This window comes from Gossypium hirsutum, chromosome A11, assembly GCF_007990345.1.
Source record: "Gossypium hirsutum isolate 1008001.06 chromosome A11, Gossypium_hirsutum_v2.1, whole genome shotgun sequence".
NCBI classification, from domain to species: domain Eukaryota; kingdom Viridiplantae; phylum Streptophyta; class Magnoliopsida; order Malvales; family Malvaceae; genus Gossypium; species Gossypium hirsutum.
In genome coordinates, this window is record NC_053434.1 from 121191334 (window position 1) to 121210265 (window position 18932).

Here is an 18932-nt window from a genome sequence, read left to right on the forward strand (position 1 = left end):
ATATTTATATTCTTGTTAATTTAATTCTTATTCTTTTAGTTAATTAACTCTTTATCCTTTGAAAGAGTCAAAACTGACTACCAATCTTTTAAAAAAGATTTAAATTAATATTTTTTCAAAAATAATGACTAAAATGTTAAAATTTTAAATATCATAACTCACGTGGCAATTCACCAGTACATTTTTTAAATATTTTTAAATTATTTATTGACGTAAGAAAAGTGGTGTTAAGTTACCATAAAATGTACGAATTATCACACAAATATCATTAAAAATTTAATATTTTAGTCTGTATTTCTATAAAAAAACAATTTTACTGGTTTTGAAAAATTATTAAACTAGAATTTGGCTAAGACCAAGCTAATCTTAACTTAAAATTAGGTTAAAATACTTGGAACTTAGAAGGTTCTTGTATTATGAGGATTGGATCAAATTAATCTCTCTATTTCTTAAATAGATCAATTTAGTCCTTATACTATTAAAAAAAATCAAATAAGTCCAAACTGAAATAGAGTTAACAATTACTGTATAAAAAATGTCTTGCTTTTTTTTTTTTTACAATTGCAGTTCAATTTCAAACAAAATGTTTCATTTACAAAACCATAAAAACTTTAAAAATATTAACTCTGTTAAACAATATATATTATATTTATTCTAAATTGGTCTTATTTGATTCATTTTAATAATATAAAAACTAAATTGATCCGTTTAATAATAAATGGACTAATTTAATTAGATCTCTATAATATAAGGACCTCTCAAATATATTCCCTAAAATTTCTTTTTTGAAAATACAGACAGAATAAACATGTCTTATATTTTTTAATAATAATGACGATGATAAATGTACTTTGCCAAGTTACCAAGTTTGGAATTTGATCTTACTTTACTTTTTCTCTAGTAGGAACCACTCTTCCGGCTTTATCAAAGGATTTAGTTCCATTGGCTGCTCTTTTTAACACACTATTTTTTTTAATGAGATAGATTAATTTAGTCGGTTTTGTATCGATTTTAATCATATCAGTCAGTCTATATTGTTTCAATAAAAAATTAAAACGCTCAATTTTATTTTTCGTATAAGGGCAACAGAAGAGGAGGCAGGCAGCGACCTTAGTCCCCTTGTTGTTGGAAAATTGTTTTTTTACTCTTTAAGATGTATAAATTATAATGGTAAAATAACACTTTGTTTCTCAAAAATTACAAAGTTTTAATTTAATACTTTAAGAATTTATAAAAATATTAGCTAATACAATGATGAAATTACATTTTAACTCATATCAAAATTTACAACTTAATTTCGACCCTTCAAATTTCTTTTTCGACTTCGCTCTTATTTTTACACTAATAAAATTTTTAATCCGCGTCAACTGCACTGACCTAAATATTATGCATTGTGGTATTGAAAAATATATATATAATTTCTTTTACGAACTTTAAACTTTAGCTAAATTAAAGTAGAAAATAAAAAAAAAATATTTAACAAATAAGCCGAAAAAAAAGGGAAACATAAAACATCTAAAAGCTTAATGAACACAATTTTTTATTTATTTATTTTGGATTTGTTGAATGATGAATTTTATTTATGAACTTATGTAATTGATTAATATTTTTATTTTTAAAATTTATTAATAATTTTGAAAGGAGACACAAAAACATATCAATACTGATATGTATAAGTTTCTATAGAAAATAATGCGTCCATCAGTATAGTACTAATCACCTTGGATAAAAAAATCATCTAGTCCTTGAATTTGACAATTTTTCTCTACTTAATCCTTAAACTTTTTTTCTTATCTACATTAGTCCTCTAGCTTGACAACTTTTCTCAATTTTAGTGCATGCAATGATATGAGACTCTGATATTTTGTCATGCAAAATCATATTTCAATTGTGATTATTACTTGATAACAATACAAGATTTTCGTTACAATATCTAGACCTACTTATAACTTCTAACCATTAAATAAGAGGATAAAGACACCTTAACGCGCTCGAATCCACGTCCTTTTACATTGACAACAATATTAATATCAACCGAACTAAAACTCAATATAACAATTATATATTTAAGTTAAATGAATTTTAAAAATATATATATTCTTTTTGTTATGTAAGTTTTTAGGATAGATCACTCTGCATTGTAAACAAATTGACCCAGGCTATAAATTGTATATAAAAAAAAATTAAAGAGCATTGGTAAAATGTATAAAAAAATTATTAACTTTTTATGGTTAATTTGTATTTCGGTCAATATTAAACGAGTTTGGATTATTAATTTTTTATGATTAAACTGGATTGATTAGTTAAATTTTTGAGTTGGTACGAGAATTGATGCATTTAGTTGAAAATATTTAAACATTAAAAAAATCAAGAAATCTTTGTGTTCAACCTAGGGACGGAACGTAAGAGAAGACCCCCTTCAGAATTTCAAAAAATTATCATTAAATCCTTTAAAATTTTTGACATTTTTACTTAGGCCTTCCAGGGTCGAAGCCAGAACAATTTTTTTAAGGGGCCGAATGAAATTTTAATTTTTTATAGTCTATATCTTTATAAATTTTAAATGATTAAATTGAATTTTTATAATTTTAAGAGATCAAATTATAATTTTATCTATACTAATTTAAAATTTTTAAAAAAATTTAAGTGCAGAAATAACAATTTTACATTTTAGGTGGGCTGGGCCTGTCAGCCCCCTAGATTTGCCTATGAGGCCTCCCAAGTTTTTAAAAATCCTAATTAAGCCCCAAAAAAGTTTTGAAATTTTCAAAAATTCTCATTAATCTTTTAAAAAAAATTATCTCTTAAAAATTATTTTTTGAAATTCTCATTAAACACTAAAAATTAAATTAAATAGATTGAATCGAAAATACCGGAATTACAAAATTCTCATAAATAACAAGAGTTTACAAAAAGACCAGTGAACAGCACTTACTTTGGTTGATGTATGGTATAATGAGTCTGCAAAGAAGAAACAAAAAGTGTAGCAATGGCACCCACAAATGCGAAAAACGTCCAACGAGTCCTAAAACAAGTATGAAAAGCTTGAGCTGGATATTTACTCCACATATTCTCACGATGATTATGTATTTGCTGTTTAACGTAACTGTAAATCATCGGACTAGGAACCAAATCAGTGTTCATCTTATTGAAAAGCTTAACCACTTCTTCATCACTCGTCAATCTATTGTGTAGTACGCCGGCGTCTCTCAGTTCCTGAACATTTTCGGCTTCATTGATCAATGAAACAAGGAAACCCATATATGAAGTGACGGTGAAATTGTTGTAGAAATCCGGACACATTTCGTAAGCTATTAAGTTCATGGTTGAATCATCGACGATGACCGGCGGCAACCATAAATTTCTGACGAAGAAGATACTGTTGAAACTGATGTCGGTTAAACAACTTGTTTCGCTTGCTTTTAACCTTATCCCGGCGTTTTCAAGCTCTTTTACGTTACGAAAGGTGTGTGAATGGTGCCGTTTTGTTCCTGTTTGGTTGCTGCGATTTATCAAGTACATGAAAAATCGAGTGCAAAACCTAGAATGCCGCCATGGATTTTCTTTTTTTTCTTTATTGAAAAGGAGTCTTACTCGTAGTAGATGCAATAAGTGAATTCGCTCTCCTTCTTGCTGCGGCCACCATTCACTAGAGCAAAATCTGTGTTAGTCGCGAGCGAAGCTATAAATTTTATTTTATTTTTTAAAATTTGGAATTGTAAATTTTTATCGATAGTGGAATCGGTCAAGTTATAGATTTATAAGTTTAATTGATCCAATCAATTCATCCAGTTTGATTAAATAAATAATTAAAAATTTCAGTTCGATGACCCGATTCAATTAGTTTAATTTTTTTCGATTCAATTTGTTTATATAGGTTCTCAAATCAACTGGTCTAATGATTTTATTTAGACTAATACCTTTATTAATTTCTAATCCAATTTGATTCAAATAACATTGACTAAAATACAATTTGTATTATTGTATTAATGCAAAAATTTAAAAAAGATGTTAAACTATCAATTATCCATTTTAAAAAGTTGTATTCTAAATCATAATTTTTTCCTAAAAAAATGTACACTCAACAGTAACAAGACAGGCAGGGGTCGTTTTGAAAGATGGAAAATTACATTTTATAATCTTTTAAAAATTAAAAATTTAGAATTTTATATATGGTAAAATTATATTTTAAACCGAAAAATTGTTCAACCCTTTTCGAAAATGATGAAATCACACATGAAAAAAAAATTTAAGAATCAAATTATACTTGTAAGTCTAGTTGGTTGAACAGAGAATCAAGTAAGTTATTGGACTAGAATAAAAGATTAAACCAATTAAATTGAGCGATAAATAGAATTTTTTTATATTTTTAATATTTTCAAAATTTTATATAATTCAACCGAAATCAACTAATAAACCAGAATTATAAACTCCACATAATGATTCTGTTTTAAATTCCTTAAATTACCTGTCCTGCTGATGTGATTGTGACTCTTTCATCTCGGCTGGGTGATAACAGTGTAGTCGATGAACCTTTTGATCGCCTTCATGAACTTTTCGCCATTTTTGCTCGAGCTTGTAAGCAATTAAGAACACGAAAAGGTAATTGGTTTTCCAACAAGAATAGATCCGAGTACTCAAATGTCAGCATTTCTTTTATAGTACACCTCTCGATCAGCGTAGAATTATAATCTTGGCCGTAACGAATATAAACTGCTTGTAAAATTGCGCAGCCGTCGACGAATAAAATCCAAGCCAGTTTCTCTTTACCGTTGCTATACTTCTCTAATTCCTTTGGATCATAGCATTTCTTCAAGCCATCGATCTCTTTCTTCATGTTTTCGTACAAGGTTTTCGTATTGACGCCAATGTTTTTGGTGAAACATTTTACTAAGTTTTGCTTGAGATTCTGGGATCCATGGAGGGTGGGATCATCGTTGTGGAGTGGGCCGATTTGGATCACCTTCGGCTTGAAATACTTCCTGAAATCTTCGTGACAGCCAAGGGTTGATGGGACTCTTCGTATCAATGGTTTGGCATTGGGGTCGAGTTGGTTACCGTCGAAAGATTCGTCTAATGACCGGAGATTCTCTAATTCGCCTTTGCTGAGAGTGAAGTCCGTATCCGGCATTGGAATAATCGTCTCTAAGGGATTGTTGTTGGTGGTGATTGTTTGATCATTGGAAACTGCTCCGCCGGGAGCTCCGACGGCGCCGCCTCCTTCCTCCGTGGACGACATTTTCAGGCTGAGCGGTTCGAAGTAATTACCAAGGTGATTTTGTAAACTGATTTTGGCTGAGTGATGTTGGAAAAAAGGGTGGCAAAATGGCTACGATAACGACAAATGTTTCTATACCTTATATTATGGAAAATACTTTTCGGTATAATATCAAATTTAGTATTTAATATTTATATTTTTTCAATTTAATTCTTATTCTTTTTAGTTAAATTTAGTTCTCTACGAGTCAAATTTGATTACTAATTTTTTAGAAAAAAGTTAAATTAATATCTTTTAACTAAAATAGTGACTCACATGACAATCCACGTGTACATGTTTTTTATTTTTTATTTTTAAATTATTTATTGACGTGGCATATAAAAACAACAGTGTTATATTAGCATGAAGTGCACATGGATTGCCATACGAGTTGTAACACCAGCACCTTAAAATTTTAATGTTTTAGTTAACATTTTTGTTAAAGAAAAACAATTTGACTCTTTTTTGAAAGGTTAACGACTAAATTTAGCTATAATAATAATAATAATAATAAAGACCAATTTGACAAAAAAATATAAATGTCGAGGACTAAATTTCTTATTATGTCATTTTTTAAAATTTTCACTTATACAAATATAATATAGGGTCAAGTGCAAATATATATATGAATTAATAAAAAAAGAATTGAACAAAATTCACACATGATATACATATATAAAGAGAGTGAGACCCACAGTTGAGAATAATATTATAAAACCTAAATACTCATATACTTAAAACCTTCTCATTAGCTGAGAAATTAAGACTACAGCACTTCCTGGATTTCATACCCTTAATAAGATATTAAACTAACCAAATTAAACCTAATTTAAAATTAGGTTAAGGTACTTGGGAAGTCATTCTATTATGAGGATTGGATCACATTAACCCCACTATAATTAAATAGATCAATTTAGTCCCTATACTTTTAAAAAAATAAAATAAATCCAAAGTGCAATAGAGTTAATATTTACAGTATAAAAAATATTTTTTTTTTGCAATTGCAATTGCAATAGCAATTTAATTCCAAACAAATAGTTTCATTTACAGAACCATAAAAATTTAAAAAATGTTAAATTTGTTAAACAATAAATGTATATTTATTTTAATTTGATTTTATTTAATTTTTAATAGTATAGGAACTAAATTAATCTATTTAATAGTAAAAGGATTAATCTAATTAATAATATAGTGACCTCTCAAATATATTCCCTTAAAATTATTATTATTATTATTATTTGGAAATACAGACAGAATAAGCTGGACTTATGGGATGGTTCATCTAATTCAACCTTTTAACATGTCTTTAAGTATAATATATATTTTTATAATACTAATGATAATTGTACTTTCCCAAGTCACTTAGCTTTGTTTGTTTGCAGGTAAAATGTTTTCTGAAAAATGACTTCTGGAAAATAATTTCTTGGAAAATAATTTCTGAAAAATGATTTACTTTTCTGGTGTTTGGATGAATCTTTGTAAAATATTTTCTGTTGTTTGGCAGATTTCCTGAAAATATTTTCCTGAAAAGCTGTTTTAATAAAAAATTATATATTTAAGAATTTATTATCTTTTCTTTGTTTGATTGAGTTTACTTTATATATATTATTAATAAATTTATTTTTTAAATTATTTTTACATGTATTGCAATGATTTATTTATAAATAAATAAATCATTTTAAATATATAATAATACTCAATTATTATAAAACAGTAAGCAATCATCAGCAGGATTCGTTGATCTCAAAAACAGTAACCAACTTGTTCTCTCATTTTGTTCATCCGATTTTGCTTCTGTTTTGAACTTTCAAACACAAAATTTCTTTGCTTTGTTTCACTGATCATTTGATTAAAACTTAACACATACTTTATTCGGGTTTACTACTTTGTTGCTCCAGTTTCAACAAGAGGTTCATATTTTATTCGGGTAAATTAGATTTGTTTCTCTTCCTGTGTAAAAAACTCAACAGAGATTAGTGTTGTATGTATCCTTATAAAATGTTTATTTTTAATTGCTTATTATTGCTAATGAAGAACCTTTTCATTTTTTAATCTTGGCCTGAAATCATGATGTAATTCCAATGGTTCCTTAGCTCCATCTTTGCATTTTGTTTATTTATTTTTTTAATGGAAACTAACAAAAATCCCATAAACACAGCAAAAATCACCCCTAAAAAACCTTACTTGTTTTGAAGAATGAGGGATTTTAGGTGTAGAAGCAGCAACAGAAGAGCAATGCCTAGAGGATGCTGTGGAAGTGGAACCCTTTGGCGCACGAGATCTTTAAACAAATTCCCAACTGTCCTTAGAAAAAAAACGCAGATTGCAGAGATGGGGTAAGTGGGTAAAAGTGAAAAGAAATAATAAATTCGATTCTTTGTATTGAAATGTTCGAGAGAGTGAGAGCTTAGGGAGAATAGAAGAAGAAGAAGGAGAAAAGTTACCTGGATGAGAAGAAGAAGGAAGATGAACGGAGCATTGAGTTTGGAAAATGTCTTACAGGAAAAAAATCTGTAAGACATTTTACATAAAAAGCAAGCAATTTTACCCGTGTTCCTGAAAATGTTTTCCGTAGGTAAAATGTTTTCAGGTTACCAAATAACATAAAACCAGGAAAATATTTTCCAGAAAATGTTTTCCTGGTTGCCAAACGGAGCCAAAAAGCAGGCAATTTTACCCGTGTTCCTGAAAATGTTTTCCGTAGGTAAAATGTTTTCAGGTTACCAAACAACGTAAAATCAGGAAAACATTTTCCGGAAAATGTTTTCAGGTTACCAATCAATTTCAAACCAGGAAAATATTTTCCGGAAAATGTTTTCCTGGTTGCCAAACGGAGTATGATATTTGATCTTATTTTTCTTTTTTCTCTGGTAGGAGCCACACTCATGACTTTATCAAAGGATTTAGTTCCATTGGCTGCTCCAACATACTATTTTCTTAATGAGATAAATTAATGTAGTTAATTTTGTATTGACTTCAATCATATCAGTCAGTACATATTATTTTAATAAGAAATCGAAACGATTAATTTCATTCTCCACACACGAGCAACGGAAAATGAGATTTTAAATTATAATAATAAAATTATACTTTGATCCCTCATAAATTACTAGATTTTAATATAACCTTTTAAAAACTTATAAAGCTATTAGTAATACAATGATGACATTGGATCTTAACTCTTATCAAAATTTATAACTTAATTTTGATCCCTCAAAAAGAATTCTAACTTCGTCCTTATTTCAGCACTAGTAAAAATTCTAGTTTATATCAATTGCACTAATTAAAATATTGTGCATTGATTGGTATATGAATGATATTAAAAAATATATAAAAATAACTTAAACTAAATTAAGTAGAAATTTTAATAATTTTAAGTAGAAAACAAAAAAAAATGCAACAAATAAGCCAATGAAAAGAAAAAGTGGAAATATAAAATCTCTAAAAACTCAATCAAAACACATTTAGGTGTAGCTTTTATTAAACTTTAATTTTTTAGTATGAGATGATCTTATTGTGGATTTCTTTGTTTAATTTATTGGTTGGTTTCTTTTTTCTTTTTGAATTTGTTGGATGATGAATTTTGTTTGTGAAGTTCATTGATGAATATTTATATAATTGATGAATATTTTTATATTTAAAGTTTATTTAATCTCATTCAACTTTTTAAATATTTTAAAATTTTATCGATAATTTTGAAAGGATGTACAAAAACAAGTCGGTACTGATATGTATTAGTAGTTTCTGTAGAAAAACGATGCCCATTAGTGAAATACTGACTACATTGGATAAAAAAAAGACCTTTAATCCTTGAATTTAGCAACTTTCCTTAACTTAGTCGTTCAACTTTTATTTTATCTACATTAATCTTTTAACTTGATAAGTTTTCTCTATTTTGATGCATGTGATGACACAACACTCTAATATTGTGTCATGTTATCATCTAGAAATTATATTTTAATAAAAATTAGGTGTTGCCAATGCAAAAATGTCACCATAATGACCAAAAATGAGAAAATGTGCCAAAATTCATTACTGATGTTGACAATGGTGAAGCCAGGGGGTTCGCAGGTGCCTCGACCCCTCCTAAAATGATTTTTTTTCATTTAGGCCCATTTATAATTGATAAAATTTTAAATTAATAATGGTAAAATTGCACCTTGCCCCCAAAAATGATATAAATTAATTTAATATATCATTTAAAAATTATAAAGCTCTAGGCTATTAAAAGGGTAAAATTATATTTTTTTATTATTATAAAAATATCCAACTTAATTTCAGCCCCTCCCAAAAACAATTTTAGCTTCTCCCCTGAATGTGGACAAAAAAGAAAGTATAGAAATTGAAATTAAAAAAATGGTCAAATTTAAGGATTAAATGTTGTCTTATTATTTTATTTAAAAAAAATGTACCATATACACCGAAGTCTCGTAATTGAATAACAGAAATTTGATGTTTTTAAATAAATATTAAATTTAGACTTTATGAATAGAGAAAACGATACTAAAATTTTTTTACTGCCCACCTAAGATTTCGAACTCAACTCAATTTAAAATTTAACTACTAAAAATCAAAGCTATTATATATAATAATAAAAAAGTGTTGTAAACTTTGTTGTATTATATGTTATTTTGATCCAAAATAGTGAAAAGGAAATGCATCTTAAACTTATTCAAACCAAATGATTATTCCCTCTATTATTCGGTTTAACTTTATGTGTCAATTACGCAAAGCATCTAAGATTTTCTTTTTTAATTTAGTCCTTTTTCTAATTATAAAAAGTATTTCACTCATAAATCATAGGATAATTAAGGATTTTGAAATCAGATACACTCGATTTGATTATAAATTATTAAAAATACATAAAAAAATAAAAAAAATAAAATTTGATTAGTACAATATCTTATTCTAGATTGGTACCCTAAATAACTCCTAAAATCATGAGGATAACAAAATGTATTTCATAAAATGCCAACATACATGTAAAATTTGTGTATCTTCATTACGTTTGTAATCTTCTCTTTGGTGCCGCACACTACCTTCAATAAGAATTGTCCAAATAAAGATATTTCACTTACTTCCTTAGAAGCTCGAACATGGATGAGTTCTATCACTGAATATTTCTTGACCACAAGGTCTTCTTCTTTGACGGTTTTATTTTTGATTTTTTTTCTCCTTGTAAAAACATGTACATAAATAATTAAACTTGATAGTTTTAGCAACATGTTTTTTTTTGAAGTTATTATACTTATTATTCACATGCCAATCAACCAATTTTTTTTTTTGGTGTAATTAAGGTAAAATAATTTTTATTATCTTTCATAGATGGAATAATCTAGAACGTAAAAAGTGATCAAATTTCAGTTTTGGTGGGTTAAAGAGAAATGGGGTTACTTTGCTTTGCTTTTCTGCTTTGCTCTTTTTTCTTTTTGAAAAGTAAATGCGGAAAGGGAGAGATTTTGACAAAATCCTAAGTAAGTCTTACAAAAATTTTCAAAAGTTATCAAATTTCTGTTTTGGTGGGTTAAAGAGAAATGGGGTTGCTCTGCTTTGCTTTTTTGCTTTAATGATTTTTTTTTGCTTTGCTCTTTTTTCTTTTTGAAAAGTAAACGAGGAGCGGGAGAGATTTTACAAAATCCTAATTAAGTCTTACAAAAAATTCCAAAATTTGTCTTTAATTTTCTCAAAACTTTTGATTAAGTCTCTTAAATTTTATTTTAAAAAAAATCTTATTAAACACCAATAATTAAATAGATTGAAACGAAAATGGAAAATCGAAAAATCTCAAGAGTTTACAAAAAGACAAGTAAACAACACTTACTTTGGTTGATGTATGGTATAATAAGTATGCAAAGCACTAAGATAAAGTGCTGCAATGGCAGCCACAAATGCCAAACACGTCCAAGGACTCCTAAAAAGAGTATGATAAGCTTTAGCTGCATAATTAATCCACATATTCTTACAATGATTATCTATTTGCTGTTCAACATAACTGTAAATCATCGGACTAGGAACCAAATCAGTGTTCATCTTATTGAAAACCTTAGCCACTTCTTCATCACTCCCCAGTCCGTTGTATAGTATGCCAGCGCGTCTCAGGGCTTTAACATCTTCGGCTTCATCGATCAATGAATCAAGGAAACACATATATGAAGTGACGGTGAAATCGTTGTCGAAATCCGGACACATTTCGTAAGCTATTAAGTTCATGAATTTAGGACCGGTTGAATCATCGACGATGACCGGCGGCAACCATAAATTTCCGACGAAGAAGATACTGTTGAAACTGATGTCGGTTAAACAACTTGTTTCGCTTGCTTTTAACCTTATCCCGGCGTTTTCAAGCTCTTTTACGTTACGAAAGGTGTGTGAATGGTGCCGTTTTGTTCCTGTTTGGTTGCTGCGATTTATCAAGTACATGAAAAATCGAGTGCAAAACCTAGAATGCCGCCATGGATTTTCTTTTTTTTCTTTATTGAAAAGGAGTCTTACTCGTAGTAGATGCAATAAGTGAATTCGCTCTCCTTCTTGCTGCGGCCACCATTCACTAGAGCAAAATCTCTGTTAGTCGGGAGTGAAGCTATAATTTTTTTTTTTAAATTTGGAATTGTAAATTTTTATCATTATTAAAGTTAAAGTTAAAAGGTATTCAAATTCAATAGTCGAACTGTTCAGGTCATCGATTTATAAGTTTAATTGATCCGATCAATTCATCTAATTTAATTAAATAAATTATTAAAAAGTTCAATTCGATTACCTGATTTAATTAGTTTTTTTTCCCAATTTAACTTGTTGGTATAGGTTTTCAAATCAACTGGTCTAATAATTTTATTCGGATCCGATTCAAACAACATTGACTAAAATACAATTTTATTAATGTATTAATGCAAAACTTTTGCCATTTTTAAAGATGTTAGACTATCAATTTTCCATTTTAAAAAGTTGGATTCTAAATCATAATTTTTTTCCTTAAAAAATGTACACTCAACAGGAACAAGACTGGCAGGGGTCGTTTTGAAAAATGGAAAATTACATTTTAATCTCTTAAAAAATTAAAAAATGATAATTTTGTATAGTAAAATTATTAAAATAGAAAAAGAAAAATTGTTCAACCCTTTTCGTAAATGATGAAATCACACATGAAAAAAATTTAAGAATCAAATCATACTCGTCGGTTGAGTTAGTTGAACAGAAAATCGAGCAAGGTACTGAACTAATAAGAGATTAGATCAATTGAATAGAGTGATGAATCGAATTTTTCTATATTTTTAATATTTTCAAAATTTTATATAATTCAACCGAAATCAACTAATAAACCAGAAATGAGAGAGTAATCGATTCAATGACCCATCTAATAACATTTATAAACTACACATAATGATTCTGTTTTAAATTCCTTAAATTACCTGTCCTGCTGGTGTGATTGTGGCTCTTTCATGTCGGCTGGGGTGATAACAGTGTCGTCGATGAACCTTCTGATCGCCTTCATGAACTTTTCGCCATTTTTGCTCGAGCTTGTAAGCAATTCAAGAACACGAAAAGGTATTTGGTTTTCCAACAAGAACAGATCCGAGCACACAAATGTCAGCAATTGGTTTTTAATAAACAATTCGTTCGGCGTAAGATTATAATCTTTACCGTAACGCATATAAACTGCTTGTAAAATTGCGCAGCCGTCAACGAAGAGCATCCAAGCCAGTTTCTCGTCATCGATGCTATACTTCTCTAATACCTTTGGATCATAGCATTTCCTCAAGCCATTGATCTCTGTCTTTATATTTTTGTACAAGATTTCGTTATTGACGCCAATGTTTTCGACGAAATGTGCTGCTAATCTGAGCTTGAGCATCTCGGATCCGTGGAAGGTGGGATATTGTGGTGGAGTGGGCCGATTGAGATCACTTTCGGCTTGAAATACTTCCTGAAATCTTCGTGACGGCCAAGGGTTGATGGGACTCTTCGTATCAATGGTTTGGCTTTGGGGTCAAGTTGGTTGCCGTCGAAAGCTTCGTCTAATGACCGGAGATTCTTTAATTCGCCATCGCTGAGAGTGAAGTCCTTACCCGGCATTGGAATGATCGTGTCTAGGGGATTGGTGTTGGTGGTGATTGTTTGATCCGTGGAAACTGCTCCTCCGGGAGCTCCGACGGTGCCGCCTCCTTCCTCCGTGGACGACATTTTCAGGCTGAGCGGTTGGAAGTAATAAACAAGGTGATTTTGTAAACTGTTTTTGGCTGAGTGAACCATGTTTGAAAAAAGGTAGCAAAATGGCTACGATGACGACGAATGTTTCTATACCTTATATTATGGAAAATACTTTTGGTGTAATATCAAATTTATCCTTTAATATTTATATTTTTTCAAGTTGATTGTTATTATCTTTAGTTAAATTTAGTTCTCTACTAGTCAAATTTGATTATCAATCTTTTAGAAAAGAGTCAAATTAATAATTTTTAATAAAAATAGTGACTAAAATGTTAAATTTCTAAAAACGACAATTCACATGGCAATCCACATATACATGTTTTTATATATTTTTATTAACATAGCATATAAGAAAAGCAGTGCTATATTAGTATCAAGTGCACATGGATTGCCATACATTTAAAATGTTAGCTTAGAGTGTCAATTAGGCATTGCATTTAAGATGTGTAACAAAATTGTTCTTTTTTTTTTAATTTAATCTTTTTTCTAAATACAAAAAGTATTTTATTAAATTGATCCATTTAATGATAAATGGATTAATTTGATCAAATCCCTATAATATAAGGATCTCTCAAATATATTCTCCATAAAATTGCTTCTTCTTTTTTTTTAAAATATATATATTTATAATAGTAATGAGAATTGAACTTTGCCAAGTGATTAAGTTAGGAATTTGATCTTACTTTACTTTTTCTCTAGTAGGAGCCACTCTGACGACTTTATCAAAGGATTTAGTTCCATTGGCTGCTCTTTTTAACACACTAATTTGTTTTTTAATGAGAGAGATTTGATATAAAAATACCATTTCTTTTACCAACTTTAAACTTTAAGTAAATTAAAGTAGAAAACAAAATTATTTAACAAATAAAGACAATAAAAAGAAAAAGTCGAAATATAAAATCTCTAAAAGCTTAATGGGTGTAGGCTTTTTATTAAAATTTAAATTTTATTGTAAATTTTTTAAAATAATGTTATGAATACTTTTCTTTATTTTGTTGAATGATAAAAATTATTTATTGTTTTTAAATATTTTTTAAATATTAAATATTTTTGAAATCTATACGTATTCTTGAAAAGATATACAAAAACAAGTTGGTACTAATATGTATCAGTTTTTGTAGAAAAATAGTGCATCCATTAGTGTAGTACTAACTACCTTGGATAAATTATATTTTTAATAAAAATTAGGTGTTGACATAGCAGAAATGTCACCATAATGACCAAAAATGAGAAAAGTTGTCAAAATTCGTGACTATTGTGGACAATGAGAAAGCCAGGGGGTTGGCAGGACCTCCAAAAATGATAAAATTTTTATTAAAGCTGTCGAAACTATTTTTTTGAAAACGGGGATCGACTTTGGTTTTGAAAACGAAAACGAACATGGAAGTCGCCACCGATTTTTTATTAGGTGTGATTGGACCACCTCATAATTTAATTGTTTTAAAAAGTTTTGTTTTACTAAAACAACGATTTTGGTCTACGAAAATCAAGAAAACGGGTTCGGGAGTCGATTACGTACGAGGAAGGATTAGCACCCTCGTAACGCCCAAAATTGGTACCAAATTGATTAATTAATGTCTTAATGTCTAAGATTTTAAAATATTTTGAAATATGGTTCTTTTTTTTTAAACATTTGTGTGGTTCAAGTTGGTTGTCAAAATTCTCTTGTTTCGAAGGTATATAGCATCACATCCAGCACGATTGGACACGATTCTTCATACATTTGAAAATACGATTGATTTTTGATCCCCGAAGGCTTGCACGTTGAAAATTAAAAAAGAATGTCCTATGATTTAGTCTAACGAAGAATCGAAACCCAGCACAGTAGGGCACGATTTCTTCGAATTTCCAAAACATCGAAGATTGCCTTATTTGAAAACCTTTAAATAAACCATTATAAGCTAGCTTGAGACGCTTTAATTTTACTTGAAATAAAATGGAACGATTGCTTTTAAAAAGTTGAAAATTATAATGCAACATTTGTAGACTAAAAGTAAAAATAAAAAACATGGAATAATGTGCACACATACAATACTTGGTGCATGAATATAATATAACCTTATTTAGCCAACTAACAAAACAAACAATTAAATATAATTAATTTAAGGAAAATGATATTAAATTTTCAAGCATGGATAGAGAACGATTGATATAACAATACAAAAACGAATAAACAATATGCAACAATAATATTTATGATATAATATGAAACAATCAATGCAAAATGTATAAGACAAAATAGAAATTAGAAGCCAATGTGATATAAGATAATTTTAAAATAATGATGAATCGAGGAACACATAATATACATAATACATGAATTGATGAGTTGATGAATTTGAAATAACTTATATGTATATAAAACTAATAGAATATGAATGATTATTAAAATATATATTATGTAAAAAGAAATTCAAAATAATAATATATAGAATAATTTTAAATAAAATAAATTGATTTAACTAATGATATATATGAAACTGAAAACCTAATGTACAAATATGCTAGTTTATGAAAGTGTTTAATATAAATAAAATATACATAAATAAACAGATTAGATACATAAATAAATTTAAAGGAAAATATATATATGCACAAGTAAATGAATATGTAATAAAATAACAATAATACGGATGAAAGTAAAAATAAAAAAGGGATTAATAAGCAAGTGAACAAATAATAAAAAAATAATACAATAAAAACTAATAAAGTTTAAATAAAACAAATAAACAAACGATTTAAATTAAACTAACTACAAATAATTAAAGTAGTATTAAAAGAATTAAAATAAATAATAACAAAAATAATAATAATAAAATAATAACAATAATAATAATAATAATAATAAGCCAAAGTAGAAAATAATAATATGTTAACAAGAGTAATAATCATATATATTAATAATAAAGTGATGGCATGTCAATAAGGATAATAATAATAAATAATAATTAATAATACTAAATTAATAATAAAGTAATAAGCAAATAAACACAAAAAAAGAAAATATATAATATAATAATAACAAAACGAAATTAATTAGTTTAATACTAAGATAATAATAATAGTAATAGAGAGTAACAATACATTAATAATAATAATATGTTAATAACAATAATAATAATATATAAAAGGGAATAATAATAGTATAGTAAAAATAATAATGTATTAATAATAATGATAATAATAAAATGAGATTATAATAATAATATTAATAAAAATAGACGTAAAAGAAATAGTAATAATAGTAATAATAATAGTAATAATATAAATAATAATATATGTTTGCAAAATAACGATAGTAAAATAATAATAATAATAATAATAATAATAATAATAATAATAATAATAATAATAATGGCATTAGAATAAAATAAATATAAGTACAAGTATAATACTAATATTAATAATATATTTAATTGATAATAAAATAACAAAAGTAACGAAAAGGACCAAATTGAATCTAAAAACGAAGTTTTGGGGCAAAGCTGAAATAAACCAAGAGTAAAAGGGTCAATTTGAATGTGCGAATAATAAGGAGGGACTAAAGGAGAAAATATCCCCTCCCACCTAAACGCAGCGCTTTGCACGGGACCAAAATGAAGAAAAAACAAAATTGCAGGGCTAAATTAAAAATAACGAAAGACTTAACCATAAAATTGTAAAAAAACAGAAGGGCTAAATGCGCAAATAGACCCTTTTCCAAAAACACGCGGATTCTAGACGGGTCGGTTCGATCTGGTCCAGGTCAAAATGACGTCGTTTTGGGTATTTAAGGCCAGTCCCAAAACGACGTCGCTTTGGGGGGCCTATATAAGTAAATTTTTTTAAAAAAAAAACTCATTCTTCCTTTGTTTTTAAAAAACTTCAAAAACTCTCTATTCTCTCTCAAGGCCCTCTCCCTCCTGCCAAGCTCCGACTCCGTCCGCCGCCGTCGCTGGCCACCGTGGAAATTCAAAAAAGTTATATATATTTTTTATTTTTTTTATGTGTTTGTAATATATATACATGCAAGTAAATAGATTCGAAAATAAAAAAAATAAAAAAATAAAATAAAATCACCTTAGGTTTTCGGGTTTGATTTCTGGTATTTTGGGTTCCTCTGATTTGGTTTTTTTTCTCCTGATTTGTTATTATTTGCTTTGAATCACTGATTTTTTTATTCAAAATGTCTCTCCAAAAAAACCTACAAAGATTAAAAGGCTTTATATAGCCGTTTACAAAGTATTTTTGTTCAACTACTTGTCATTTCTTTTTAATTCTTGCAGGTGCAACTTGAGCGGTGGCACAGTGGCGGTGAAGCAGGTGGTATGGGCGATGGGACAGAGGACAGTTGGCCGAATGCCCTAGGTGCGGCACACCTAGGGTTTGAAAGATCTGATTCTTCCCCTTTTTTTTGTTTGGGCTAGGGTTAATTTGGGTTTAAATTGGGCTTAGTTTTTTTTATTGGGCCATTTGGGTTTGTTTTAGTTGGTTTAGGTCTATTTTGGAGTTATCTAATATGGGTTTGGGGATTTGGTTTGGTTTTGGGTGTAATGGGGATGTATTGGGTTTGGGTCTGATGTTGGTTTATTGGGCCCGGTCAAATTTGGGCATTTACAAAGGTTGTTTTATAATTTATAAAATTTTAAATTAATAATGATAAAATTACATTTTATCCTCAAAAATAATAAAAAATTATTTAATCCTATAAAAATTATAAAGATATAGACTACTAAAATGGTGAAGTTATATTTTTATTATTATAAAAATATACAATTTAATTCCACCTAAAAAAATATATTTTTTAAACTTCACCCCTAAATATATATAGACAAAAAAATAAAGTCTAGAGACCAAATTGAAAAAAGTTACCAAATTTAAGGATTAAATGTTGTCTTATTATTTTATTTAACTAAAAGTGCATCATATACACCAAAATCTCGTAATTGAGTAATAAAAATTCAATATTTTTTAAGTAATCTTGAATTAAAATATTATGAATAGAGAAAACCATACTAAAAATATTTACTACCCACTTAAAAATTCAACTCAATTCAATTTAAAATTTAACTACTAAAAATCAAAGCTATTATAAAAAATAAAAAAAATAAAAAAAGTGTTCTACATTTTGTTGTATTATGTGTTGTTTTGATCCAAAATTGTGAAAATGCATCCTAAACTTATTCAAACAAAATGATTATTCGATTAACTTTAACGGTCAATTGTACAACACATTTAAGATATGTAACATAATTATTATTTTTTAATTTAGTCTTTTTTTTAATTGAGTCTATAATTCACTCTATTTTCTCTGAAAGCTATAGTAGATTGCCCATATTCTCAAACTTTATATTTTTAGCAACGTCTAGGGGTGTAAATGAACAGAACGTTCGACGAACTATTCGTAAACCGTTCGTATAACGTTCGTTTATATTCTTATATTAAGCTAAATAAACGAGTATAAACAAAAGTTTTTATGTTCGTTTAATAA

The 18932-nt window shown here is 28.0% G+C and overlaps 2 protein-coding genes across 3 annotated transcripts; both read right to left on the reverse strand.

Annotated features, from left to right (window-relative positions):
- Window positions 1-2870: 2870 nt before the first annotated feature.
- On the reverse strand, window positions 2871-5716 carry LOC121209492 (UPF0481 protein At3g47200). Of its 2 annotated transcripts, none has more exons than XM_041080221.1 (2): window positions 4469-5716; window positions 2871-3649 (listed from the first exon to the last, which is right to left on the reverse strand). In XM_041080221.1, exon 1 carries the CDS (start codon window positions 5237-5239, stop codon window positions 4547-4549), a length of 693 nt encoding a protein of 230 aa, XP_040936155.1. In that variant the 5' UTR covers window positions 5240-5716; the 3' UTR covers window positions 2871-3649; window positions 4469-4546. The 2 variants fall into 2 exon arrangements, with proteins under 2 accessions (XP_040936155.1, XP_040936154.1); XM_041080220.1 differs by having other exon boundaries at window positions 4469-5506.
- Window positions 5717-11028: 5312 nt separating this feature from the next.
- LOC107925728 (UPF0481 protein At3g47200) lies at window positions 11029-13543 on the reverse strand. The gene is made up of 2 exons (XM_041080222.1): window positions 12664-13543; window positions 11029-11804 (listed from the first exon to the last, which is right to left on the reverse strand). Exons 1-2 carry the CDS (start codon window positions 13104-13106, stop codon window positions 11075-11077), a joined length of 1173 nt encoding a protein of 390 aa, XP_040936156.1. The 5' UTR covers window positions 13107-13543; the 3' UTR covers window positions 11029-11074.
- Window positions 13544-18932: the final 5389 nt, after the last annotated feature.